This window comes from Pan troglodytes, chromosome 10 (assembly GCF_028858775.2).
Source record: "Pan troglodytes isolate AG18354 chromosome 10, NHGRI_mPanTro3-v2.0_pri, whole genome shotgun sequence".
NCBI lineage: Eukaryota > Metazoa > Chordata > Mammalia > Primates > Hominidae > Pan > Pan troglodytes.
Window position 1 is genome coordinate 75,478,359 of NC_072408.2, and position 26,939 is coordinate 75,505,297.

At 41.6% G+C, this 26,939-nt stretch overlaps 2 protein-coding genes across 11 annotated transcripts in view; both read left to right on the top strand.

The window, feature by feature from the left end:
* Positions 1-6,468, top strand: part of NUP107 (nucleoporin 107) — a 58,752-nt gene extending 52,284 nt beyond the window's left edge. For 4 of the 8 annotated variants that reach the window (XM_016923829.4, XM_063786898.1, XM_016923835.4 and 1 more), the window contains exons 27-29: positions 2,454-2,621; positions 2,996-3,084; positions 6,088-6,468. In XM_016923829.4, the coding sequence (XP_016779318.3) occupies positions 2,454-2,621; positions 2,996-3,084; positions 6,088-6,283 (453 nt within the window). In that variant the 3' untranslated portion in view covers positions 6,284-6,468. Of the gene's footprint in view, positions 1-2,453; positions 2,622-2,995; positions 3,330-6,087 lie in introns of those variants that run through there. The other 4 variants (XR_010148354.1, XM_054664490.2, XM_063786899.1 and 1 more) reach the window with 1 other exon arrangement.
* A 258-nt stretch (positions 6,469-6,726) lies between these two features.
* SLC35E3 (solute carrier family 35 member E3) lies at positions 6,727-26,733 on the top strand. 3 transcript variants are annotated; one of them, XM_001153818.7, is made up of 5 exons: positions 6,727-7,436; positions 8,590-8,700; positions 12,679-12,837; positions 19,830-19,912; positions 25,372-26,733. In XM_001153818.7, exons 1-5 carry the CDS (start codon positions 7,035-7,037, stop codon positions 25,556-25,558), a joined length of 942 nt encoding a protein of 313 aa, XP_001153818.3. In that variant the 5' UTR covers positions 6,727-7,034; the 3' UTR covers positions 25,559-26,733. The 3 variants fall into 3 exon arrangements, with proteins under 3 accessions (XP_001153818.3, XP_016779326.1, XP_016779325.1); XM_016923837.4 differs by lacking the exon at positions 25,372-26,733 and adding an exon at positions 20,714-22,054 and having other exon boundaries at positions 6,768-7,436; XM_016923836.4 differs by lacking the exon at positions 8,590-8,700 and having other exon boundaries at positions 6,882-7,436.
* The last annotated feature ends 206 nt before the right edge of the window (positions 26,734-26,939 follow it).

Genomic DNA, 26,939 nt, shown 5'->3' on the forward strand with positions numbered 1-26,939 from the left:
TTCTTTGACTCTGGCACTTAAAATAATGCTGAGCACATGGGAGGCTTTCAGTGGTACTTAGTAAATGAATGATACTGCATTACTGAGGTGAATGTACTGTCTTCAGATTAGGAATAGCTGTAATATCAGTTCCAATCAACTCTTGCTATCAACACATATTAGGTAATGAGTTTTTCTCACATGTAAGGCACTACATGGGGGGGCGCGGTGGCTCACGCCTGTAATCCCAGCACTTTGGGAGGCTGAGGTGGGCAGATCACGAGGTCAGGAGATCGAGACCATCCTGGCTAACACAGTAAAACCCCATCTCTACTAAAAATACAAAAAATTAGCCGGGTATGGTGGCGGGCATCTGTAGTCCCAGCTACTCGGGAGGCTGAGGCAGGAGAATCGCGTGAACCCGGGAGGCGGAGCTTGCAGTGAGCTGAGATCGCGCCACTGCACTCCAGCCTGGGCGACAGAGCGAGACTCCGTCTCAAAAAAAAAAAAAAAGTGGAAATATCCCTAGTGGAAATAATCCGTCTGTTTTACATATTTACGGGCTGTTTCAAAGCTTTTGTTCATTCAGATGAGAAAAATGTCTTCAGTTGTAGCAGAGCTGTTTATTTGCTTTTCCTTGTAGCAATTTGCTGGGTCTGTCAGCCATTACCCTGGATAGTTGCTGGCAGCCCGCCCGCTAGTATCGGAATTAATTATAATTAGCAGAAGAGATTGTCTGCAGCACACTCTGATATTATGGCAGCAAAAGGATTTAGGAAAAGCAAGTCTGGGTCCATCCTGTGAGATAAGAAAGTAACCTGCTACTTTTCAGGCAACAAGGAGTCAGAAGCCAGGGGCACCCGGCCTCTTTAACATAGACAGAAAGACTACATTGGAGCACAAATGGAAAGGTCCAGAAAGAAGCAGTTCTCTTATTCTTACTGGGTTCTAGGTTGGGATCACTAATATGAATTACAAGTAAAACCTTGAAGCATTTTAAATCCACCTCTGAAGGTAGCAAGTATCTATTTGAGAAAAGAAATAAAGGTGCTTCCCTTGTAAAGAAGCACTTTAATATTTGCTTTTATGTATTTATGCTTCAAACAAGACCAAAATATTGATAGTAATTTTTCCTATGTTTGGAAACCTGACCTAGATTAGCCCAAATTAGTACAATTACTCCTTGGTATAATTACCAGATTATACTTTGTTGTTGATTAACCCCTCCACTTACATGTCCATTTGAAAAATGTTTTAGCAATTTAATATAGCCTCTCACATGAAGATACTTTTAGGTATTCCATTAGGCTTTTCAAAGGAGCAGTTATTATTTTAGCTTGTCCTGTTTTTTTTTTTCTACACTATTAGTGCTATTGATTTCCTTCCTATTTTTAAGATTATTTCAGAAATTGTAGTGTGTCATTTCTGTAATCCCAGCACTTTGGGAGGCTGAGGCAGGAGGATCACTTGAGCCCAAGAGTTCGATACTAGCTTGGGCAACATAGGGAGACCTCATCTCTACAAATAATAAAATTATTATTTTTTTTAAATAGAAAAATTAGCCGGGCATGGTGGCACATGGCTGTGGTTCTTAGCTACTTGGGAGGCTGAGGTAGGAGGATTGCTTGAGCCCGGAGATCAAGGCTTCAGAGAGCCATGATTGTACCACTGCATTCCAGACTGGGCAACAGAGTGAGATGCTGTCTCAGAAAAGAAGAAAAAGGTTAAAAAAGAAAAGAAAAAAAAAAGAAATTATGTGGTTGGTTACTTTTTAATTATTTTAATTTTCAAATTTTTTGTAAGTAAATGTAGTGGGCATAAGAGGTTTACTCTTTTTTCTGTACTTTTACTGTTCACATCGATTTTAAGAAAGATCCATGTATGTATAAAGGAATGCCAATTGTTTTTTCTGCTTGTTTTCCTTATATATCTGTTCTGACTCATTAATTGTATTATTCAAATCTATAGGTTCTGTTTTTCTGTTTTTAAAAATTATATAAAGAAATTATAAATTCCATTTTCCCTGTGTATAAGCAAAGTAGTCTGCAATGAAGTTGACCCTCCCTGTGTGCCCCTCCCCACATCGTCTTTTTCCCAGCAACAGTCATTGCTGTCAGTCTGTTGTGTCCTCTCAGGCCTCCTTAGAGCTATCTTTATTTATATGTGTAAACATCCAAAGGAGTGGTGATTGTTTTCTGTTCTGATTTTTGCTCTAATGATATTCAGTTTCCAACTCATTCTTTTTATGCATGTTTTTATTCAGGACATAGTAAGTTTATTAGAAATACAAATGCAGAAGCATTTTATTTTCACTGTCATACCTCTCTGTAGTCTACTTTGTTCATCTTCATACTTTTTTGCTGTTAAATCTTGTCTACCAATTACATTCTGGGTTTGATTCAGTACCTGGCTTTTCTTTTTGTAAGGATCTTTAGCTTAAATTGTTAAAATGATTTATTGATGTCTGTTTGTAGGATGCCGAAGAAGACCATGAAAGAACACATCAAATGGTCTTACTGAGAAAGCTTTGTCTGCCAATGTTGTGTTTTCTGCTTCATACAATATTGCACAGTACTGGTCAGTATCAGGAATGCCTACAGTTAGCAGATATGGTATCCTCTGAGCGCCACAAACTGTACCTGGTAAGTTCTAGAGCCTTGTAGTTTTAAATTTTAATGATTTGATATGCTCTGTAGTAATATTAATTTTGTGAAGATGTGTTTACATTTGTAAATGTTCTTGGATTTTCTTAAAGTAATAGTCCAGTTTTAATGTTTTAGTGTTTGTACTTTTTTCCCAAAATGTGTGTATATTTGCAAGCAGTTAGAAATATATAGACTGACTCTGAGAATTCACCTTGAAATTCCTGAACCACTCTAATTTACTAGCCTCTGGCTACATAAATCTTAAAGAGGCATTTCTTCTTATATGAAGCTAATCAGATCGATTAGGTAACTAAGTTCATACTTGTCTACTTGTCTTTGTTCTCATTCTTATTTCTCTTTTTAAAAATCAGGTATTTTCTAAGGAAGAGCTAAGGAAGTTGCTGCAGAAGCTCAGAGAGTCCTCTCTAATGCTCCTAGACCAGGGACTTGACCCATTAGGGTATGAAATTCAGTTATAGTTTAATCTTTGTAATCTCACTAATTTTCATGATAAGTGAAGTTTTTAATAAAATATACTTGTTATTAGTAATTTTTTCTTTTGCATTACCATGTAAAATTTAGACATTTTAATTTTGTACTTTTCAGAATATTATTGTGACACTTTGAACATGTAGGGATATCAGCATTTCTCTGTGTGCTTATTAATAAAACTATATAAAAATTAAAATTTTCTGTTTTTACAAATTCCAGGATTGTCTCTTTATCATGTAATAAGAAAATTAAATTTTCTATTCTAGTTTTTTCTGTAATCATAAGCATTCTGATATTTTAAAATCATAAAGATGATGGAAAGTAGATTTATTTTTAAGCCAGGTACGTAATTTTTTATTTATCATAAAATTTAGTATTTTTGAATATTAAAATTAAGAAGATGGCTATAACAAGAATGTTTTCTAACATAACATGCTATTATTATTTTAGTTATTTTGAAGACATTTCTAGTTTAACTTTCATTTAGCAAACTTCCTATCAAAATAAGAGCATATAAAGACTTAGCGTAGTACCTGGCACACAGTAAGCACTGAATATATTGGAGATTACAGATCCCGCTCTTCTAATAGGGGAAATACCATAAGTACATTTAAAAGGTGTCATTTAAAAATACAAGTAGTGGCTGGGTGCAGTGGCTCACGTCTGTAACCCCAGCACTTCGGGAGGCCGAGGCAGGTGGATCACCTGTCGTCAGGAGTTTGAGACCAGCCTGGCCAACATGGTGAAACCCTGTCTCTACTAAAAAAATACAAAAATTAGCCGGGCATGGTGGCAGGTGCCTGTAATCCCAGCTACTCAGGGGAGGCTGAGGCATGAGAATCTCTTGAACCTGGAAGGCAGAGGTTGCATTGAGCCGAGATCACGCCACTGCACTCCAGCCTTGGGGACAGAGCGAGACACTGTCTCCAAAAAAAGAAAGAATTACAAGTAGTCTGAGCAGGAATAACCTCTCTCCAGCTGAAAAGACTCTCAGGAAGTAGTATTGGGTTGGGGTTTGAGTAATGCACTGAATTTGCAAAGGCAAAGAGTGACACAAGAAGGATGAGGCTCTATAGATTAAGAAATTAGTATGAGCAAGAAATGATAAATGCTGGGCATTATTATGAACCCACAAATACACCAAATAGGCTACAGTGTAGGGCTTATAAACAGGAGACAACTAAAAGAATGTGATTCTAATAGAAAACAGTAATTCCCCAAACTTGCTAATCATCTAAGGAATTTCTTGAATATGTATTTATAGATGCCACCCCTAGAGACAGCTGGCTTGGGAAGCCTGAGATGGGATCATAGAATTTGATCAGTTCTATATTATGTGCTTTTTTTGTTTTATTTCTCTAAAGAATTCATCTTGTCTTCCTGTTTTCTTTATTCTTACTAATATGCAAATGATTTTTACAGCTCATGCAGTCCTGTAATCATGATTATTGCTATGCTACTTTGCAAAAAATAAAAACAAAAAATTCATACCAAAACAAATACAGACTAGATTTGGGGTGGGGAGGGGAAATAAGTGAGTCTTAAAAGTAGTTTTGTTACTTGCAACAAACTGTATATATAGAAACTTTGTACAACCCAGGGTGACTATTTCCAAAGACTGTTACCTATTTGTTGAACAACAGTGGGAAAACTACTTAGCCTAAATGAGGAGGAGGAATATTGTATGCTTCCATCGTAACCGTATGTGGGTAAATGGATAAGGTCTGTCATCTATTTAGGAACTTGTTTTGCATGCCCCCCACTCTGTATTTGTCTTTTGTTGTGCCTTGTTTTTTGAATGTCCTTTAAAAAACACAGCACAGAAACCCACTAAGGTTGTGGAATTACAAAATTCCTTCAACCTTAGACTCTTAATTAGGATGCCCTCAAATGGACTTATTTTAAATTTTTATTTATTTATTTATTTATTTATTTATTTATTTATTTATTTTCGAGACATGGTCTTGCTCTGTCTCCCAGGCCAGAGTGCAGTGGCATGATATCTCACTGCAAACCTCCGTCTCCTGGGTTCAAGTGATTCTCCTGCCTCAGCCTCCCTAGTAGCTGGGATTACAGGCGCCTGCCACCACGCCTGGCTAATTTTTGTATTTTTAGTAGAGACGGGGTTTTGCCATGTTGGCCAGGCTGGTCTCAAACTTGACCTCAAGTGATCCACTCGCCTCGATCTCTCAAAGTGCTGGGATTACAGGCATAAGCCACTGCACCTGGCCAATTGGACTCCTTTGAGTCCTTAGGGAGTCAATGTGTGTGTTGCTGCTTATTTAAATACAGTTCAGTTGGAGCCCCAAGAGTGCCAATGTGCTCCTCACAATTCCCAAATGCCTCTCTTCCTGAACACCAGAAGTGGTGGGCACCTGAGTGGGAAATTTCAGGCAACTTAATTTAGTTCCTCAGTGCCTACTGTTGAAGAACTGGGTTTTCATTCTAGAGAGGAAACTCAGGGAAGGGCGTGTTGCCTATCACAGGTTCGCATACTAAGTTTTAAAAACTTTTCTTGGTGTGACTTATGCCAAGGAATTATGAAGACTTTTTCCTTGAGCATTGCATGAAGGCTACAAAGTTGGAACAGGCATGTCCTGGGTGTGAAAGTTTTAATTTCCCTACCTCATTTATTTATTTAATTTAGAGATGGGGGTCTCACTATGTTGCCCATCCTGGCTTCCAACTCCTGGGCTCAAGCAATCCTCCCACGTCAGTCTCTCAAATAGCTGGGACTACAGGCCCACGCCACCATGCCCTACTTCCTCATTTATTTTAAATTTTTTGTACCACAGTCTCTCTTTTTAATTTTATGACTGCTGAATTAATCCTAGACTCTGTCTTAAAACTAAGAATTGATGTATTGGCAGGAACAGCTGGACATTCAAGATGTTTTTGTGATTCCTTTTTTAAAAATCTCCTTTTGTACCTGTAATATCTACAGTATATAATCTTTCTTTATCGACTTAAGGAGGAAGAAGGAAGAACCTGACTTCTGTGTGAAGGACCTTACTGTCGATCAAGACTGTTACTCAAAGTTCTATCTCTTAGTCATTGCACCTGACCTGATCCAAAACATATATATATATTTGTATGCACCCCTAGAGACAGCTGTATATATATACAGTTTTGCCAGGTTGTACGTTTTTTTCTCGAGTTGTAAGTGAACACAGTAGCACTCGTTTACATTGTCAAGGGGACATCTTTAGAGAACACATTTTCTCACTGTTGAGCTAATAATGCTTTGTGAATGTATGATCTAAGGAGAAACCCTCGTAGTTATACCCGATGATGCTGTCTGTTGGAAAGTAAATTTTGAATGTCTTTTTCCAAAAATAAAAAATAAAAACATGCTTTCAGTAAGTTCTTTCCCCCCTCTGGCGAGGGCTAAATTTGCTCAGCATTTAATACGTAAAATTGGCTAACAGTGTCTGCACAGCCAGAGAGAAGTTGTCTAGCAAATCGGGTCAATGACACACAGGAAACAAACATCAAGAAAGGGGTCCTAGATTGGTCCAGTCAGGTAGGCGTTAGGTGACCAAGGGGGTCGGGGACCCAGAGGACAGGACCCAAAGACGCAAGCGTCGCGCGCCCAAGGCTCAGCGCGCCTGCGCAGGGTAGCGGCCGTTCAGCCAGCGGCTCGGGGGCGGAAGCACTGGAGCCCCGAGTCACGTGGCTGCGGGCGGAGATGAGCGGGGCTTGGGACGTGCTGCGGCGTCCTAGCTGGCTTACAGGGCGGCGGCGGGGTGTGTGTCCTCTGTTAAGAGTGCTACTCGCCCGGGGTTGATCTGTGCATGCCACTCCTGGGTCAGACGGTGAGGTCGGCGTCTGCGAGGACGCAGCGGTGGAGTAGAAGGGCAGCCGGAGACAGGCCCGGCGCCCCTTCCGAGGCTAGACGGCCCCAGCTTCGCGGGGATCATGGCATTGCTGGTGGACCGAGTGCGGGGCCACTGGCGAATCGCCGCCGGGCTCCTGTTCAACCTGCTGGTGTCCATCTGCATTGTGTTCCTCAACAAATGGATTTATGTGCACCACGGCTTCCCCAACATGAGCCTGACCCTGGTGCACTTCGTGGTCACCTGGCTGGGCTTGTATATCTGCCAGAAGCTGGACATCTTTGCCCCCAAAAGTCTGCCGCCCTCCAGGCTCCTCCTCCTGGCCCTCAGCTTCTGTGGCTTTGTGGTCTTCACTAACCTTTCTCTGCAGAACAACACCATAGGCACCTATCAGCTGGCCAAGGCCATGACCACGCCGGTGATCATAGCCATCCAGACCTTCTGCTACCAGAAAACCTTCTCCACCAGAATCCAGCTCACGCTGGTGAGTAGCTTCAGCTTCCCAAGGCGCCGCTCTCCCGACCCACCTCCTGCACTGGCCCCGGGAAATTCGAACGCACACTGGTCTTTCCCTTCATCTTGAAATCCACAAATGAGTCATCTGTGGGCATGTGAACTTTTAGGCTTATTTTGGGGAGGGGGAAAAGGCCATCTTGTCAGCCCAGAAGAGTGGGCATGTGTGAATTTTAGTAGCTGCCATTTGATGGAAATCGTTAAATGCTGTTATCGATAAGAAAAAAAGCTGTATTGGGTGGTACAGTCCAGTGTTATCAGAATATCTGCAAAAGCTCAAACAAAACCAGCCTTTCTCCCCCAGGGTAATCAAATCGTGTATGATGAAACGTGAAAAGATGTAGCATAAAGTAGGTCTCAAAACGTCTGCAGCACCGTACTTTAGAGCTGTCTGCATCTTTAAATAAAAGGAGGTGGACTCAATTTTAGCACTTAGTAACTTATTATATTTAAGGTCTTTTTCTTTTCTTTTTTTCTTTTTGAGACGGAATTTCACTCTTGTTGCCCAGGCTGGAGTGCAATGGCACGATCTCGGCTCACCGCAACCTCCGCCTCCTGGGTTTAAGCGATTCTCCTGCCTCAGCCTCCCGAGTAGCTGGGATTACAGGCATGCGCCACCACGCCCGGCTAATTTTGTATTTTTAGTAGAGACGGGGTTTCTCCATGTTAATCAGGCTGGTCTCGAACTCTGACCTCAGGTGATCTGCCCGCCTTGGCCTCCGAAAGCGCTGGGGTTACAGTCGTGAGCCACCGTGCCTGGCCTTATATTTAAGGTCTTTATGCTTTTATTGTTTTATATTTATGCTTATGCTGTTTAGACACTAGTTTGGGGATCCATTTACTCACCTTTGTATTCATGTGGTATTTTCTTGCAAAGTGCAATATATTTACCACAAATTTAAAATGGAATTAAATGTGAATATCAATATAGATTTGTCATATTTCACGTTTAGGAAATAGGATTAACAACTAGTTTTCCCAAGTCAAAACAGAAAACATTTATACAGGTTCATTGTTTCCCAGTTATGTGTTTATCATTAGCCTTGTAAGACATTGTGAAAGGAATACTAAATTTTTGTCTCTTGAATTTAATCTGAACAACATTTACCTCTTTTTCGTTACAGATTCCTATAACTTTAGGTGTAATCCTAAATTCTTATTACGATGTGAAGTTTAATTTCCTTGGAATGGTGTTTGCTGCTCTTGGTGTTTTAGTTACATCCCTTTATCAAGTGGTTGGTAATTTTTTTTTCTTTATGTGCCTTTTTAGCAGATTTCATAAATTTTGAAGCTGTATTCCAAGGTTTAGAAAATACAGTATAGAGACAATAGACTGTTGGGAAGAAAGCGTAATTGCATAAGTTGTCTGACTCAAGGTGAAGAGAAGAAAGGAGACAGAGAAACTTGGGTGTGTGATGCTCACCAAATACCTACCTGTTTGTAAGTGTATAATATCCATGCTTAACAGTCTCAGCTTGGGGTGAAGTTATTTTCTGGGAAATCTTTACAGAATACCTAGTAAGACTTTTTACTTCCTAAGTTTGTTATGTTTTCTGTTTACTCTTTACTTTTAACATTGTTGTGAAGGAGTGAGTATACTTCCAGAAATCTGAACAGTAATGAAAAATTTCAGATTTTTAGATGTTTTTGCCTCAAAAATTATACTGCTGTTACAACTTGTTTATTGGCTTTTAATAATGTGTCTAATATAGATTATTATAATATTATACTCTATATTAATATAGAGTAATTTATATTAATGAATATTTTTCCATTTGTGCAAGCGCAGTGCCTTGCCTATAGCAGATATTCTTTAAAAATATGTTCATGGATTCACTTACTTCATTACCATAAAATCCTAACAGTATGGTTTTTGATTCTTATTTAGTGGAGAAAAAATAACTTGCTGTAGGGGACAGTGAAACAGTATTCTCTCTATACTGAAAACCTTGGTCTGGAAATTCTGGGTGTGCCTGCATGGGGAATCAAAGCCAAAATGTGTAACCAATTTTATTTTTTTCACAAACATCCACTGGTTATTAAACTAAGGCATTCTTGTTTGAAATTTTAGGAGTTCAGTAATAGAGCCCTGGCATCTTAAACATTCTAGTAGTGATCATGTCAGAGACAGTGTTTGAAAATATTCTGCAGTGAAATACATTTTCTAGTGGCAGAGAAGCAGTTTAAATAAAAGAAGAGGCTAGTGAACATTCCTATTCATCTTTCTTGTTAAATGGACTTGTTTTTGCCGAGTATAGGCAATTTATTAAACAGAGCAAGCAATTGTACTCCTTATACGTAATAGATTCAGAGTACTCACCATCTCTGTCACTATGACCATTTTTGTTCACACAAGTCTCGAAATTGCTATAGATTAGAATCAAAGGATTCTATATCCCTAAGGTAGATATTTGACATGAGATTGACCAAGGAATGATTGTAGATTAATGGACAGTTTCTTATCAGTAAATGATAAATCTACTATTACAAAATAGGTATATTCCCAAAACATTCCTCTTAAAGAAAGTTGTATCTGCCCACAGTATCTTGGGATAATTTCTATGTTGTTTCTCTTATACTGCTGGAGACATTAAAAGGAGTTAAAAGACAAGTGACCAGCTATTAGCTTGAGTTGTAGAAAGATGGTTGACTCATTCATTCATTCAGCAGACATCTTTTCTGCATTATGTTCACCCTTGAGGATACAAAGATGAAAAGCAGCTACAGTCCAGCAGTGTAGAAACACAAGGAGACAGCTGGTCACAGTAGCATATGTACCCCAAGGTAGGAGGAAAATTCTGAGGAACACCAAGGAGGAAGTGGCAGCTCTAAAAGAGGGGCGGTGAGGTAAGACTTTACGGAAAAGTTAACAATTTAAATTGAAGGGCACACAGAAATGAGCTCAGCAGGGAAGGACAGCTGGTCTTTTCCTTGCAGTGTGTGTGGAAGTCTGGAGCATTTTTGGAGAACTTGATTTGTTTGGTGAGGCTAGGCAGTAGGTGCATTGTGAGAAGACAAGGCTGAGGAGTGAGTGAGACCAGATGTCAGGGTCGTGAAGCCATGCTAAGGAAGTATATCTTTATTGAGCACGCACCAGGAGAGGAGTTCAGACAGGGACTGACTTGATCATTCCCCTGTCTTTAGAAAAGTAACTGATGGCAATGAAGGGTGGGTAAGAGGGAAGGAAGGGTAAAAGGCAGAGCAGTCAGGAACCTACCTGTACTTCACAGGACAGGCAGGAAGGGCCTGGGCTAGGGCGGTGGGAATGGACAGGGAAAGGTTAAAAGGCACTCCAGGGGCGTTTTGGGGAACATAGGAGAACCTGACTGAATGTGAGAGTGAGGAAAGTAAGGCTCTGATCCCTGAGGGAGATTATATCATCAATTATTGGAAACACACAAGAGGAGCCCATTTGTAGAAAAAAGGCACCAGTTGATTTTAAACAAGTTCCTGCAGATTATATAAGTAGAGATGGCCAGGAGACTGGCCAATATAAGGTTAAGGATGCTCAAGCGATGAGGGAAGAGCAGTAGATCTCAGCAAATAGTAAAAGACATCAGTCAGGGCAATGAAAGAGGAAGGCAGGCATCTGCCTTAAAAACTGTTAAGTGCAGGAGGCAGTGAGGGAGGAGTACAAACCAGAGGGTAGTTCTTCCAAGCAAAACTTGCAGGTTCTGCAAAGAGGGCTCGCAGGAAGGGCCACAGGGAGTCTGGACATGTCCATGGAGATCATAGTGCCCTTAGGAGAGCATTAGAGGGGTGGTGGCAGGAGCCAGGCTGTGCTGCATTGAGGGACAGTGGAGGCCTGAGAGCCCCTGCTGTTCCAGGCAGTCCTGTGGCGAAGACACGCGGCTGCCTGAAGAGGCTGCAAAAGGAAAGGCAGGTGAGCACACACCCTCTGTATCCGTTTTTGCTTGCTGCTGTGCCCCAAGGAGCAGGCAGCAGAAGAATCAGTTCTTTGTCCTTCATATTCACAGAGGACTCTTAGTTAAAGCTGGCAGGAGTATGGTTCAAATTCCCTGCTCTTCTATTTTTGTCTTGATGGATTTCTATAGACTTAGAGTTTATGTAACAAGATACCCAGACCTACAGGAACAAGAAGTATGTAGAAGTCATTCAAAAGCCTAGCTGTTCTTGCCAGATCTGATCCAAACAGTCCTGTTAAATCTTCTTCAAAGCCTCTTTTTCAGTTATATTTGTGAAGTATTTTGTGGACGAATGGGATTTGAGGTCTTGAGATGTTGTTTCTACTGAATGGTATGGTATTTTAGGGTTAGTGATTATCCAGTGTATCTAGGTGTATTGGTGGGGGATGAGGAATAGTATCCACAGAAAAGTCATCCAGAGAGAGGAAAATCTCTTCTACCATTGATTGGGTTTTCCAAAGCAACTGACGAGACCACATACCTTTTCAAGCCACACACATTGGCAGCCATCTCTAACCTGCCCCCATGCCCCATTGTCATCGTGTCCCCCCAACCTCTGTCTTCCTTTGTTTTTTTTTTTTTAGACAGAGTCTCACTCTATCACTGAGGCTGGAGTGCAGTGGCGCGATCTCGGCTCACTGCAACCTCCGCCTCCTTGGTTCAAGCGATTCTCCTGCTCAGCCTCCCGAGTAGCTGGGACCACAGGCGCCCGCCACCACGCCCAGCTAATTGTATTTTTAGTAGAGATAGGGTTTCACCATGTTGGCCAGGCTGGTCTCGAACTCCTGACCTCAGGTTATCTGCCTGCCTTGGCCTCCCAAAGTACTGGGATTACAGGTGTCAGCCACTGCTCCTGGCCCCGGTCTTCCATTTTTAAAATTTTGCCATTTTTAGAAAGAAATGAAGTCCAACACTGCATCTGTATTCCTAATCACCTGAATTTCTATTTCTCCCTTATTTTCCCATCCTTGTAGGCCCTTATATGCATTTATTTTTCCCTATTTACTAGGATCAGGTAGAAGGAAATAGAGGACTTTTATCCTCCTCCTAAGAATTGAGAAGAAGCTAGATTATCAGAAATTAAATTTATAGAGCTATTTTCATCCATGGTGCTTAAAGGGCATTCATATAGCTTACTGGTCTTTGAAATCTTGTAGAATAATTAGACATTTTATCTTCCCCTAGTCTATACCCCACATTCCCATCTTTGTGACTCTAGTTGTCGCATCTTTGATTATGTGATACTATTTCTTTTGTGCCAGACATGTTTTATCTCCTAATTTTCAGTGGGTAGGAGCCAAACAGCATGAATTACAAGTAAACTCAATGCAGCTGCTGTACTACCAGGCTCCGATGTCATCTGCCATGTTGCTGGTTGCTGTGCCCTTCTTTGAGCCAGTGTTTGGAGAAGGAGGAATATTTGGTCCCTGGTCAGTTTCTGCTTTGGTAAGTTCGAATTGTTTTGATATCTAAGAAACAGTATAATAATAACTCCTCCATTATTAATGTAATTTTTAGTTTTCAGAGCACTATGTCCGATCCATTCTCACATTTATCGTCATAATCACCATAAAAGGAGGTAAGGTAAGGATTCTTTTTCAGATGAAGAAATTGAGGCACACAAAGGTGAAGGGACTTGTCTAGAGTGAGGCAGCTACTCAGTGGCAAAAGCAGAACTACAATTAATGTCTTCCGATGCCTGGTTACTGTTCTGACCATGTCAAGCTAGAGCCCACAAATAATTTGGACATTTAGATTAAGTTAAATTTTTTTACAATGAAAACATAGCTTTATAATCACTATATCGGTTTTGAACATACGTAAAAATATAAAGAAAGTGAAGGGGCCAGGCACAGTGGCTCACTCCTGTAATCCCAGCACTTTGGGAGGATGAGCTGGGCAGATCGTTTGAGCCCAGGAGTTTTAGACCAGCCTGGGCAACATAGGAAGACCTCATCTCTACAAAAAATTAAAAAATGGGCAGGGTGTGGTGGCTCATGCCTGTAATCCTGGGACTTTGGGAGGCTGAGGCGGGTGGATCACTTGAGCTCAGGAGTTCAAGACCAGCCTGGCCAACATGGCAAAACCCAGTCTCTACTAAAAATACAAAAAAATTAGCTGAGGCTGGGTGCGGTGGCTCATGCCTGTAATCCCAGCACTTTGGGAGACCAAGGCAGGCAAATCACCTGAGGTCAGGAGTTCAAGACCAGCCTGGCCAACATGGCAAAACCCCATCTCTACTAAAAATACAAAAATAAGCCAGGCGTGGTGGCACACACCTATAATCCCAGCTACTCAAGGAGGCTGAGGCACAAAAATCACTTGAACCCGTGAGGTGGAGGTGCAGTGAGCTGGGATCACACCTCTGTCTCAAAAAAAAAAAAAAAAAAAGAATTAGCTAAGTGTGATGGCATGCTCCCTGTAATCCCAGCTACTCAGGAAGCTGAGGCATGAGATTTGCTTGATCCTGGGAGGTGGAGGTTGCAATGAGCCAAGATTGTGCCACTGCACTCCAGCCTGGGCCACAGAGCAAGACTCTGTCTCAGAAAAAAAATAAATAAATAAAAAAGCCAGGCATGGTGGCACATGCCTGCGGTCCCAGCTACTTGGGAGGCTGGGGTGGGAGGATCACTTGAGCCCAGGAGGTTGAGGCTGCAGTGAGCCAAGATAGCACCACTGCATTTCAGCCTGGGCAACAGAGTGAGACCCTGTCTCAAAAAAAAAACCAAACCAAAACAACAACAGAAGAAAGTGAAGGGCCCCTGGAACCCTATCACACTAAGGTAATTACCTTTACCATTTTGGTGAGGATCATTTCATGGATCTCTTTTGTATAAACACATAGGTACACATGCATGTGTGTATAATTTTAGATATGGAATGATATCATAGATGCTGTTTTTATTGCAGATTCCTTTTCCCCAGCCTTCCTAGCCACACACTCTTCCACATTCCATTACCCCCTAATCTTCCACATTCCATCACCCCCTAATCCGTGCCCCTTGAAGTCATGTTAACTTCCTAAGTGCTTGTTCTTCCATATTTTTCTCCATGCCGTATATATCCATACACACACACACACACACACACACACACACACCCCAATTAAACATCTATTTCTTTTCTTTTTTTTTTTCTTTTTTTTGAGATGGAGTCTCACTCTGTCGCCCAGGCTGGAGTGCAGTGGTGCAATTCTTGGCTCACTGCAAACTCCGCCTCCCGGGTTCAAGCGGTTCTCCTGCCTCAGACCCTAGCTGGGACTATAGGCGCACACCACCACGCCCAGCTAATTTTTGTATTTTCAGTAGAGATGGGGTTTCACCATCTTGGCCAGGATGGTCTCAATCTCTTGACCCCGTGATCCACCCGCCTCGGCCTCCCAAAGTGCTGGGATTACAGTCATGAGCCACCGTGTCCAGCCACATCTGTTTCTTTGACAAAAATGGAATCCTATTACATATGCTTTTCTGTATCTTGCTTTTCTGACTTAATAATATCTCCTAAAAATCTCTCCAAAGCATTCTTTCCAGGGTCTATTTTGTTGTTGTTGTTGTTTTTGTTTTGTTTTGTTTTGTTTTGAGTCAGAGTCTCACTCTGTCACCCAGGCTGTAGTGCAGTGGCGTGATCTCTGTTCACTGCAACCTCCACCTCCTGGGTTCAAGTGATTCTTGTGCCTCAGCCTCCCGAGTAGCTGGAATTACAGGTGTGCGCCACCATGCCTGGCTAATTTTTTTGTATTTTTGGTAGAGACAGGGTTTCACCATGTTGGCCAGGCTGGTCTTGACCTCCTGACCTCAAGTGATCCACCCACCTCGGCCTCCCAAAGTGCTGGGATTACAGGCGTGAGCTGCCGCGCCCAGCCGGTGTCTGTGTAATAGCCCCTCTGCATATTCACTTTTTTCCCAGTTCTTTACCACTATGAACAATATTGTGATAAACATCCTTGTACATCATGTGTTCTCATGTACTGATAACTTTTTTCCTATGGAAATGAGTCCCAGGAGTGGAATTGGCAAATCAAGGGCATATGTATTTTGGGGACTTTTATTTTTTAGAGACAGGGTCTGGCTATGTTGCCCAAGCTGGCCTCAAGCTCCTGAGCTCAAGTGATCCCCCCAACCTCAGCCTCCCAAGCAGCTGGGACTAATGCTTTGGGGACATTTTAAGTTAGAATGTATAATCCTCCTATGTCTTAGTCAGTTCAGGCTGCTATAACAAAACTACAATGGACTGGGTGGCTTAAACAACAAATACTCATTTCTCACAGTTCTGAAGTCTGGAAGTCTGAGAACAGGCTGCCAGTATGGTTGGGTTCTTGGTGAAGGCTCTTTTCCTGCTTTATAGATGGCAGTCTTCTTGCCATATCCTCATCTGACAACAAGGAAGAGGAGAAGCAAGCTCTCTTGTATCTCTTCTTATCATAGGGACTAATCCCATTCATGAAGGCTCTGCCCTTATGCCATAGTCACCTCCCAAAGGCCCCACCTCCCAATACCATCACCTTGCGGGTAAGGATTTCAACATAGGAATTTTGGGGGGACACAAACATTCAGTCCATAATACCTTACTTATCAGGAATTCCTGCTTCCCACAAGAGTTCCCACAACTCTTGGAACACAGTCAGTGGGAATATCTTTTTTGTTGGTCGCATCAATTTATCAAGCACCTATATAGCCCTTAGTCTGTTCCCAGCACTATTCAAAGCACTATGTAAATATTAACTTATTTAATCTTCATAACTTTATTAGGTTGATGCTATACTAATACTATTTGTATTAGTCCATTTTATGATGTTATAAAAGCATACCTGAGACTGAGTAATTTATAAAGAAAAGAGGTTTATTTTGGCTTATGGTTCTGCAGACAGTACAAGAAGCATTAGTGCTGGCATCTACTTCTAGTGAGGGCCTCAGGAAGCTTACAGTCATGGTGGAAGGTGAAGGGGGAGCAGGCATGTCACATGGCGAGAGAGGGAGCAAGAGAGAGAGGGGAGGAAATGCCAGTCTCTTTTAAACAGCTAGCTCTCATGAGAACTAATAGAGCAAGAACTCACTCATTACCCTGGGGAGGGCACCAAGCCATTCATGAGGGATCCAGCCCCATAACCCAAACACCTTCTACTAGGCCTCACTTCCAACATTGGTGATCAAATTTCAACATGAGATTTGGAGGGAACAAACATCCAAACTATATTACCATTGTTATTATTTTTACTGATAAGGAAACCGAGAGATAAAGAGTTAGTAACTGGCTCGCAATCCCACAGCTAATAAGCCGAAACACAATTTGGATACATGCCTTCTGGGTCCAAAGTCTGTGTTCTCCAGTGCTCCGCTCTGCTTCCCCTAAGTAGACCAGTAGTTGTTTCAAATTTATATATTTTACCATATACACTTTTTTTCTAAAGTAGAGGTCATTGGACCATCTATCAGATAATATTTCCACTTTGCAAAAGTCCTAGCCATCCTGGTTATCTGGTTTCAAACCATTGCAGCCTAGAGACCTTATACTACAAGGAGAGAGGATTTTTTTCGTAGCCTTCTAACAGATTTTAAAATGAGGACAGCAGCAGAAAAGCCATTAAAAAAAAAAAAAAAAAAAAAGGCAAAGAAACCAAGACCACAGCAGGCTGAGGCCATTTAGTGTGAAGGAAAGTCATCTTCATTCCTTAATGTCCCTAGGAGGCATCCTTGACTCAAAGTAGAGCATTGTGTCAACTCAACTTTTTTTTTTTTTTCCATATGAAGCCAGCATTACCCTAATACCAAAACCAGGAAAGGACACAACCAAAAAAGAAAACTAAAGACCAATATCCTTGATGAACATAGATGCTAAAATCCCTAACAAAATACTAGCTAACTGAATCTAACGACGTATCAAAAAGATAATCCACCATGATCAAGTGGGTTTCATACCAGGGATGTGGGGATGGTTTAACATACAAAAGTCAATAAATGTGATACACTATGTAAACAGAATTAAAAACAGAAATCACATGATCGGCCAGGCGCAGTGGCTCACCCTTGTAATCCCAGCACTTTGGGAGGTCAGGGCGGGCGGATCACGAAGTCAGGAGATTGAGACTAGCCGAGACCATCCTGGCTAACACGGTGAAACCCCGTCTCTACTAAAAATACAAAAACAAAATTAGCTGGGTGTGGTGGCGGGTGCCTGTAGTCTCAGCTACTTGGGACGCTGAGGCGGGAGACTGGCGTGAACCCGCGAGGCGGAGCTTGCAGTGAGCCGAGATCGTGCCACTGCACTCCAGCCTGGGCGACAGAGTGAGACTCCAAATAAATAAATAAATAAATAAATAAATAAATAAAGGCATGATCATCTCAATAGATGCAGAAAGAGCATTTGACAAAATTCAGCATCGCTTTATGATTAAAACCCTTGGCAAAATCGGCATACAAAGGACATACCTTAATTTAATAAAAGCCGTCTATGACAGACCCTCAGCCAACATAATACTGAATGGAGAAAAGTTGAAAGCATTCCCTCTGAGAACTGGAACAAGACAAGGATGCCCACTCTTACCACTCCTCTTCAACGTGGAACTAGCTTCTTTATATTCTTCAAAGTCCGTAACAAAGACCCTAACAAAGTAGAGTAATTGTGTTTTTAATGATGTGCCAAGTATCAAGTTTAAGTTTTCTTTGGAACTTAAACTTCTTAATAGTTTATATCATGAATATCATTTTATCTAAATTCAGAAACAAAATGATTCTATAACTTTTTGGATAAAATCATGGGATAGATTTGAACAGAACTTTGTATGGGTATATAGTGGTCCAACCCATTTGTCCCCCTGTGCCCAGCCAAGTTATCTATAAAAAGGAATAATATTTTTACAACTACTTTGTGGATGTATGTGAAAATTAAATAAGTGAATACATGTAAAACAGAACAATTATTGGTGCATAATAAGTGTTATGTAAGCTGTGATCATCATGATTTTTATTATGTCCTCAAGTAGTTTCTAAGCTCTTTGAGGGCAGGAACTTTGTACATATTGCGTTCCTCAGAAGGCCTGGCCTAACTTTGTAGATATCCAATGAATGCTTATTGAGTTAAATAAGAATAACAATGAGGCCAGGTGCAGTGGCTCAGGCCTGTAATCCCAGCACTTTGGGAGGCCAAGGGGTGCAGATCACCTGAGGTCAGGAGTTCGAGACCAGCCTGGCCAACATGGTGAAACCCCATCTCTACCAAAAAATACAAAAAAAATTAGGTGGGTGTGGTGGCATGGGCCTATAATCCCAGCTACTGGGGAGGCTGAGGCAGAAGAATCACTTGAACCTGGGAGGCAGAAGTTGCAGTGATGCAAGATTGCGCCACTGCACTCTAGGCTAGGCGACAGAGTGAGACTCCATCTCAAAAAAAAAAAGAATAAAAATGAGCAATTTAATAGAAAAAGATCTCGGCCGGGCGCAGTGGCTCACACCTATAATCCCAGCACTTTGGGAGGCCGAGGTGGGTGGATCATGAGGTCAGGAGTTCAAGACCAGCCTGGCCAAGATGGTGAAACCCATCTTTACTAAAAATACAAAAAATTAGCCGGGCGCGGTGGCAGGCGCCTGTAGTCCCAGCTACTTAGGAGGCTGAGGAAGGAGAATCATTTGAATCTGGAGGGTGGAGGTTGCAGTGAGCCCAGATCGTGCCACTGCACTCCAGACTGGGTGACAGAGTGAAACTCCGTCTCAAAAAAAAAAGAAAAAGATCTCGAAGGAGGTATGCCGAGATGTTAATGTGTGGGTGGTTGGGATTATAAGAATTCCTTATATTCTTTTTGCTTTTCTTTATTGTCTGATGTACAATAATAATAATGCATATGTATACTTTTTCTTTAGATTAATAAGAAAAATGAACCTGGAAATTCACAATCACAGAAAGGATGTTATTGCAGTATTTTTCGTTGATTCTTGTGGAAAAAATTACGTTTTTTCTAAACACTGTTCATTCTGCTTTTTTACTTGGAATTCTTACTGTCTCCCAACCCCAAATTCTCTTTCTTTTTTTTTTTTTTTTTTTTTTTTTTGAGATGGAGTCTTACTCTGTCGCCCAGGCTGGAGTGCAGTGGCGTGATCTCGGCTCACTGCAAGCTCCACCTTCCAGGTTCATGCCATTCTCCTGCCTCAGCCTCCCAAGTAGCTGGGACTACAGGCGCCCGCCACTGCGCCCAGCAAATTTTTTATATTTTTGGTAGAGACGGGGTTTCACCGTGGTCTCGATCTCCTGACCTCATGATCCGCCCACCTTGGCCTCCCAAAGTGCTGGGATTACAGGCGTGAGCCACCGCGCCCAGCCCTCTCTTTCTAATCTTATTTATTAATGGTTGATATTTGAATTTTTTAAAATGCCGAATGAAATGTATCTTTGCTTGATGATTATGATTGCAGTGCTTTGCATTAATGGTTCTTTTGGTTTATTTGTAGCTTATGGTGCTGCTATCTGGAGTAATAGCTTTCATGGTGAACTTATCAATTTATTGGATCATTGGGAACACTTCACCTGTCACGTATCCTTTTCATATAACTTAGAAATGCATCGTCTTTTATATTTTCCAAAACTTTTACATTCATTACCTTATTTGAATCTCACACTAACTATTGCATGGCCTAAATTGAGTAGAGAGAGTTATTTTTAGCCTTTTACTGTATCTTTACCCACTAAAGGATTTTAAAGAAATATGAACTGAAGGGGCAAGTGTGGTGGCTCACACCTGTAATCCCAACACTTCAGGAGGCTGAGGCGGGTGGATCGCTTAAGGCCAGGAGTTCAAGACCAGCCTGGATAACATGGTGAAACCCCGTCTCTACAAAAAATATATAAATTAGCTGGGTAAGGTGGTGCACGCCTGTAATCCCAGCTACTCAGGAGGCTGAGGCACAAGAATTGCTTGAACTGGGGAGTCGGAGGTTACAGTGAGCTGAGATTGTGCCACTGTACTCCAGCCTGGGCAACAGAGCAAGACTCTGTCTTAAAAAAAAAAAAAAAAGAAATATGAACTGAGGAAGTGGGTTAGCTTTTTGTGTCATGAATGTTTCTGAATTTTCTTATGTAATAGGTGACCTTTTCCCTTACAAAAATTAACTCAGAGTACCATTTCTTACAGACAGTGAGATTAAATATTTTTTGAATGAATAGTGAGGTGGAGGTTTGGATTTTCAAACAATTTTCAGGTATTTATAGTAACAAAGTAGAGGAATGGTTAACAAATAACAAAAGATAATTTCAGGCCACTGGCATCTGGCTATGGAGTATGTGTTTGTACTTATTTGGATATGGGTGTGCCTGTTTTTCTCAATATTATTTCAAGTCAAGAAATGAAGTCATTGGCCGGGTGCCATGGCTCACGCCTGTAATTCCAACACTGTGGGAGGCCGAGGCAGGAGGATCGCTTGAGCCCAGGAGTTCGAGACCAGCCTGGGCAACATAGGGAGAACCTATCTCTACCAAAAAAAGAAAAAATAGAAATGAAGTTATATGTTAAAGGTCAAATTCAACTGTCCATTTGTACCATTCTGTTTGTCATCCTGTTTCTCTTCACATTTCACTCTGCCCCCACCCTTAGGCAAATGCAACAAATGAATTTCCCCAGGAAGTAAACAAGTAGGATATTTGCCAACTATCAATAAAAAACAACAACGATAAGTTTTTTAGAAAACCAATACTTAACAAATATTTATTTTGTGTCAGGCACTGTTAGAAACATTTTGTATGTATTAGTCCATTTAATTCTCACAGCAGCTCTGTGAGGTAAAGTCTGTCATTTTTGTTTATAGAAAAAGTAGAGGCACAGAGAGGTTAACCAACTCACTTAAGGCACACAGCTGACAAATGGGATGTCCAGATTTGAACCCATGCAGTCTAGTCCCCAAATTTGTACATCATACTACCCAATCAAGGCATCCAAATATGTGCTCTGATTTAAAACATTAATTTATTCAATAAGTAGTTATTGAATACCCACTAAACCAGTTATTGATATAAAAATATTTATATACTGAACATCTACTGTGTGCCAGGCACTGGGGATACAGTAATGAACCACATAGACAAAAGTCTTTGCTCTCACAGGCTTGAATTCTGGTGAGGAAGACTAGAAATAGAAAACAATTAAATATTTATATACAGTGTTGGATAGTGTTAACTGCCAAGGAGTAAAAATAAAGCGGGGAAGAGAATGTGAAATGTCATAGACAGCATTGAAGTTCTAGGCAGGGCTAGTCAGGAAGGCCTCAGTGGGAAGACGACATTTGAGTAAAGACCTGAAGGAAATGCAGTTGCTCCATGCAGATCAGGAGGAAAGAACATTCCAGGCAGAGGCAACAGCAGGTGCGAGGCCCTAAAAAAACCAAGGAAGCCTGTGTGGTTAGAGCAGGTTGAGCAAAGGAGGGAATGTGGTAGGCTGAGAAGTAACACAGAACTGAATTGAGTAGGGCATTTACGTAAGGACTATTAAACTGAGTAAGATGGGAAGCCATTAGCATTTTGAGCAGAGAAGTAACATGATTTTCTAATAGAAGCACTCAGTGGGCCGGGCACAATGGCACACCTGTCATTCCAACACTTTGGAAGGCCAAGACAGGAGGATCCCTTGAGCCCAGGAGTTCGAGACCAGTCTGGGCAACATAGTAAGACCCTGTCTCTACAAAAAGTTTTTTAAAATAAAATAAATCATAGAATCACTCAGGACTCCTGTGTTGAGAATAGACTTAAGAAGGATTTCTCAACCTCTGGGCTGTTGACTTTTTGGGCTAGACGGTTCTTAGTGCAGGCCTGTTTAGTACACTGTAGGATGTTTTCAGCAGGCCTGGGCTCTACCACCAGATGCCAGTAGCATACATACCCTTTGCCCAGTTGTGACAACCAAAAATGCCTCCAAAGATTGCCCACAAAGCAGAATCACCCATGGTTGAGAACTACTGGACTGAAAGAGGCACAGGAAACTCAGGAGACTGCTACGATATTCTAATTTAGAAGTAATAGTGGCTACCAGTATGATAGCAGTGGATATAGTAAGAAGTGACTGGATTCTGGAAATATTTCTAAGAAGAGCCAACAGGTTTTGCTGCCGAGTTGGATGTGGAGAAAGAGAAAACAAGGCTGATTTACATGGTTTTTGACCTGAGCACCTGGTAGAATGGAGTTGCCATCAACTAAGATAGGATACCCAGAAGGAGGTTTGGGGCTGGGGAGGAAGATAAGGTGCTCAGTTCGGGGAGTATTTTGTTGTTGTTGTTTTTGAGACAGGGTCTTGCTCTGTCACCCAGGCTGGAGTGAAGTGGCGCGATCATGGTTCACTGCAACCTCAAACTGTTGGGCTCAAGCATTCTTCCCACCTCAGCCTTCCAAAGTGCTGGGATTACAGGTGTGAGCCACCGCGCCCAGCCAGGTGCTCAGTTTTGGATAAACAAGTCAGGGTTCAAAGGTGACGTCTCAGCAGGAGGCATCACAGGGAGTGAGCAGTATGAAGCTGTGGTTTAAAGTGATGAGACTAGTTGAGATTACCAAGCAGACAAGTAGAAGAAAATAAGTCCAAAGACTGAGTGTTGGGTTTGAGTCCAGTATTTGGAATTCAGAGAGATGAGAAACTAGGCGGAGGATGAGAAAGAGCAGTCAGAGGTGAAGGAAGGAGGAGACTGGCACAGAACCAGAGGAAGGAGGAGGAGGCGGGATCGGTGTCTGTGTCAGATGCCGCTGGCAGGCCAAGTTCAAGGAGACTGGTCACCATTGAGGGACTGAGTGAGGTGGAGGGCACTGGGTTTGACCAGAACATTCTGCCTGGAGTAAAGTGGGTTGGGGTTGAGGTGACAGCCTGCCTGGAGTAAAGTGCAGAACTGGAAATACCACATGTAGACTGCTCTTTTGTTGTTGCTTTTACAAAAGGATTCATAAATAGTTTCTTTAAATTTGACTTCCTTCTAGTATAAATATACTTAAAAGAGAATCTGAGGAGTAAAGAAATTTAAAGTGTTAGAGCCAGTGCACATGAAGATAGCTCATAATTGAAAATAAAACATTATGACTATTGCCAACAACCTTGGGAAGATCCTCTGTGTCTCAGGAAGTCACCTTCATGGGATCAAGCCACCACATGCCCCTGGTGACGCAGCCTGTGCTCTCCTGAGGCACTGCTGCTGCCCAGCGGGAACCTCCAGGCTGCTTAGGTGGGCTTGGAGGTCAGACAGGTCCAGGTGTGAACACCGAGCTCTGCCACTCTCTGTGGGCCTGACTAGTGTGGGAACTCTCAGGGTCTCACTCTGATCACTTATGAAATGTATGAAGGGGAGGAAGTACGATCTATGATGTTGGGTGGTTGTATTTGAGAGAATGTGTCAAGCACCAAGCAGGTGTTTATGATACATAAGTACTGCTGTTGGTAATGTTATTATAGCTAGCACATATGGTGCTTACTATATGCTAGAAGCTTTGTGTATATTAACTTATTTAATCCTTACAATAACCCTGGGAGGTAAACCCCTTTTATATAGTGAGGAAACTAATGCACAGAGTGGTGGCTGTTTCTAGTGTTGTAATTAGGAAAAGCACATAGGCAAACATCATACATCTGAAGAACAAGAGAGTACTCATTTATATAGAAAAAATAATTATATTTAAATATAAGTAATTGTGTGTGTGTGTGTGTCTGTGTCTGTGTCTGTGTCTGTGTCTGTGTGATGGAGTTTCGCTCTTGTTGCCCAGGCTGGAGTGCAATGGTGTGATCTCGGCTCACTGCAACCTCCGCCTCCCAGGTTCAAGCGATTCTCCTGCCTCAGCCTCCCGAGTAGCCGGTATTACAGGCATGCACCACCACGCCCGGCTAATTTTGTACTATTAGTAGAGACGGGGTTTCTCCATGTTGGTCAAGCAGGTCTCGAACTCCTGACCTCAGGTGATCTACGCCCCTTGGCCTCCCAAAGTGCTGGGATTAGGATTAGAGGCGTGAGCCACCGTGCCTGGCCACAAGTAATTTTTAAATGGTGTGTGTGTGTATTTAGTTTGCTTTTTAAATGAACAATGATTTGGAAAAATCTTAATCCAGTGGCATGGTACTGGCAGTATTTTGGATTAGAACATGGGCTTTCAAGTTAAATAGACCCATTCATGTTTGGACTCCACCTCTGCTACTTAATAGCTCTGTAATCTGGGGCATGTTACTTAAAATCTCTGAGCCTCTACAATCGTAAATAGGAAGAGTGAGCCTGCAGTGAAGGTAAACGTGATGCCTAACTTCGACAATTTCATGTAAATCGCCCAGCATGATGTTTGGTGTATAGTTGGTGCTCAGTATTACTCCCTCTCCCCCTCCCTCTTTTCCCTCCTTAACTCAAGTTAGCTCTTTGGTACCTTGCATATCTCACTTCATTTCCCAAGGAAACACCACTGTAAAACATAATTATAAATTGCTGTACAAAATACCTTCCCTGGACCTTGTTTGAAGGTCTTTCCTTTTATATTGTATCCCTTTTCTTTTTTGGAGGTCAGTAGGAATGGTTGAGGCAGTCTTGTGTCTCTGATGAATCAGTCGCTAAAACCTACCTGAAGAAACTAAGAAGTTCCCATTATTCTCTTTTTTTAGACAGTCTTGTTCTGTCGCCTGGACTAGAGTGCAGTTGTGCATTCTTGGCTCACTGCAACCTCCACCTCCTGGGTTTAAGTGATTCTCGTGCCTCAGGCTCCCAAGTAGCTGGGATTGAAGGCATGTGCCACCACGCCCAGCTAATTTTTGTATTTTTTGTAGAGACAAGGTTTCACCATGATGGCCAGGCTGGTCTCAAATTCCCAGCCTCAAGTGATCCACCACCTCAGCTTCCCAAAGTGCTGGGATTACAGGCATGATCCACCGCGCCTGGTCCCATTGTTCTTTACATCTGATGGGCTGCTTTTGGGTTGTTTTATGCAGTGCGAGTGTGTGTGTAAATATTAACATCTATCTTGTTATTCCTTTTTATCCTTATCCAAAAACCTCAGCTATAACATGTTCGGACACTTCAAGTTCTGCATTACTTTATTCGGAGGATACGTTTTATTTAAGGATCCACTGTCCATTAATCAGGCCCTTGGCATTTTATGTACATTATTTGGCATTCTCGCCTATACCCACTTTAAGCTCAGTGAACAGGAAGGAAGTAGGAGTAAACTGGCACAACGTCCTTAATTGGGTTTTTGTGGAGAAAAGAATGTTGTCCCAAGAAGATAAAAAATATTGTTAAGTGTGCAAGTTATTTAAAAAAAAAAAATTGGGCCAGGCACGGTGGCTCACGCCTGTAATCCCAGCACTTTGGGAGGCCAAGGCCAGCAGATCACTTGAGGTCAGGAGTTCGAGACCAGCCTGACCAACATGGAGAAACCCTGTCTCAACTAATAATACAAAATTAGCCAGGCGTGGTGGTGCATGCCTGTAATCCCAACTACTCGGGAGGCTGAGGCAGGAGAATCACTTGAACCCGGGAGGCGGCGGTTGCAGTGAGCCGAGATCGTACCATTGCACTCCAGCCTGGGCAACAAGAGCAAAACTCCATTTCAAAAAAAAAAAATTGGTGACAGACTCAATGATGGAATGATTTGTCGGAATTAACACAAAGCAGATTTTATTCATATAATGACTTTTTTTAAAGAGTCTCTTTTTAAAAAAAACTTAATTCTCTAAAACCAAAATGGTTCATGCTTCTTTTTAAAAATGATTGTATAAAATGTATGGAATGGTTAGCCTGGTGTGGTGGTGCACACCTGTAATCCCAGCTACTTGGGAGGCTGAGACATGAGAATCGCTTGAGCCTGGGAGGCGGAGGTTGCAATGAGCCAAGATTGTACCACTGCACTCCAGCCTGGGCGACAGAGCAAGACACTGTCTCTCTCTCTCTCTCCATATATATATGTGTGTGTGTGTTTATATATATATATGTTTGTGTGTGTATACATATATACACATATATACACACACACATACATATACATATGTATATATATACCATCCCATATATATGTGGGATATATATATATATATATATATGGATATGGTTATATATATGGGATGGTTTGGTTGGTCCCAGCAAAGTACATGAAAATTAAAGTTCTGTGATAATGACAAAGGAATTGCTGTTACTGTACTGCAAATATGCTGTGGGTTCTTGGTGTTCAAACTCTTCTAAGGAAGGACACACAGTAGCTCTCTGCTTGCTGATAGATGGTGTCCCAGTGTGAGATTTGTTATTTTGATCAGAGTATTCAAATCAGAATTTAAATCTAGTGTTTCTATTTTAGTTTAGCTTCCTGATTTATATAAATGAAATCTCATTTATAAAGTATAATAAAGATGACTGTAAGACAAAATCCAATTCTAAAAGTATGATTTTTTTCTAGTAGAAAATTGATGTAAGAAATCATACATTATTCATACATTTATAGGTCATCTCTTTGAGTTTTCAGTGAACTATAGAAACTATATGAAGTTAAAAAACAAAACAGCAGCCAATCTCGGTGGCTCACACCTGTAATCCCAGCACTTTGGAAGGTTGAGGCAGGCAGATCACCTGAGG

Coding starts and splice junctions, on each gene's coding strand:
- SLC35E3 (XM_001153818.7), top strand. CDS start 7,035: ATGGCATTGCTGGTGGACCGAGTGCGGGGCCACTGGCGAATCGCCGCC. Junction 7,437..8,589: donor CCAGAATCCAGCTCACGCTG/GTGAGTAGCTTC, acceptor TTTTCGTTACAG/ATTCCTATAACTTTAGGTGT. Junction 8,701..12,678: donor TTACATCCCTTTATCAAGTG/GTTGGTAATTTT, acceptor CCTAATTTTCAG/TGGGTAGGAGCCAAACAGCA.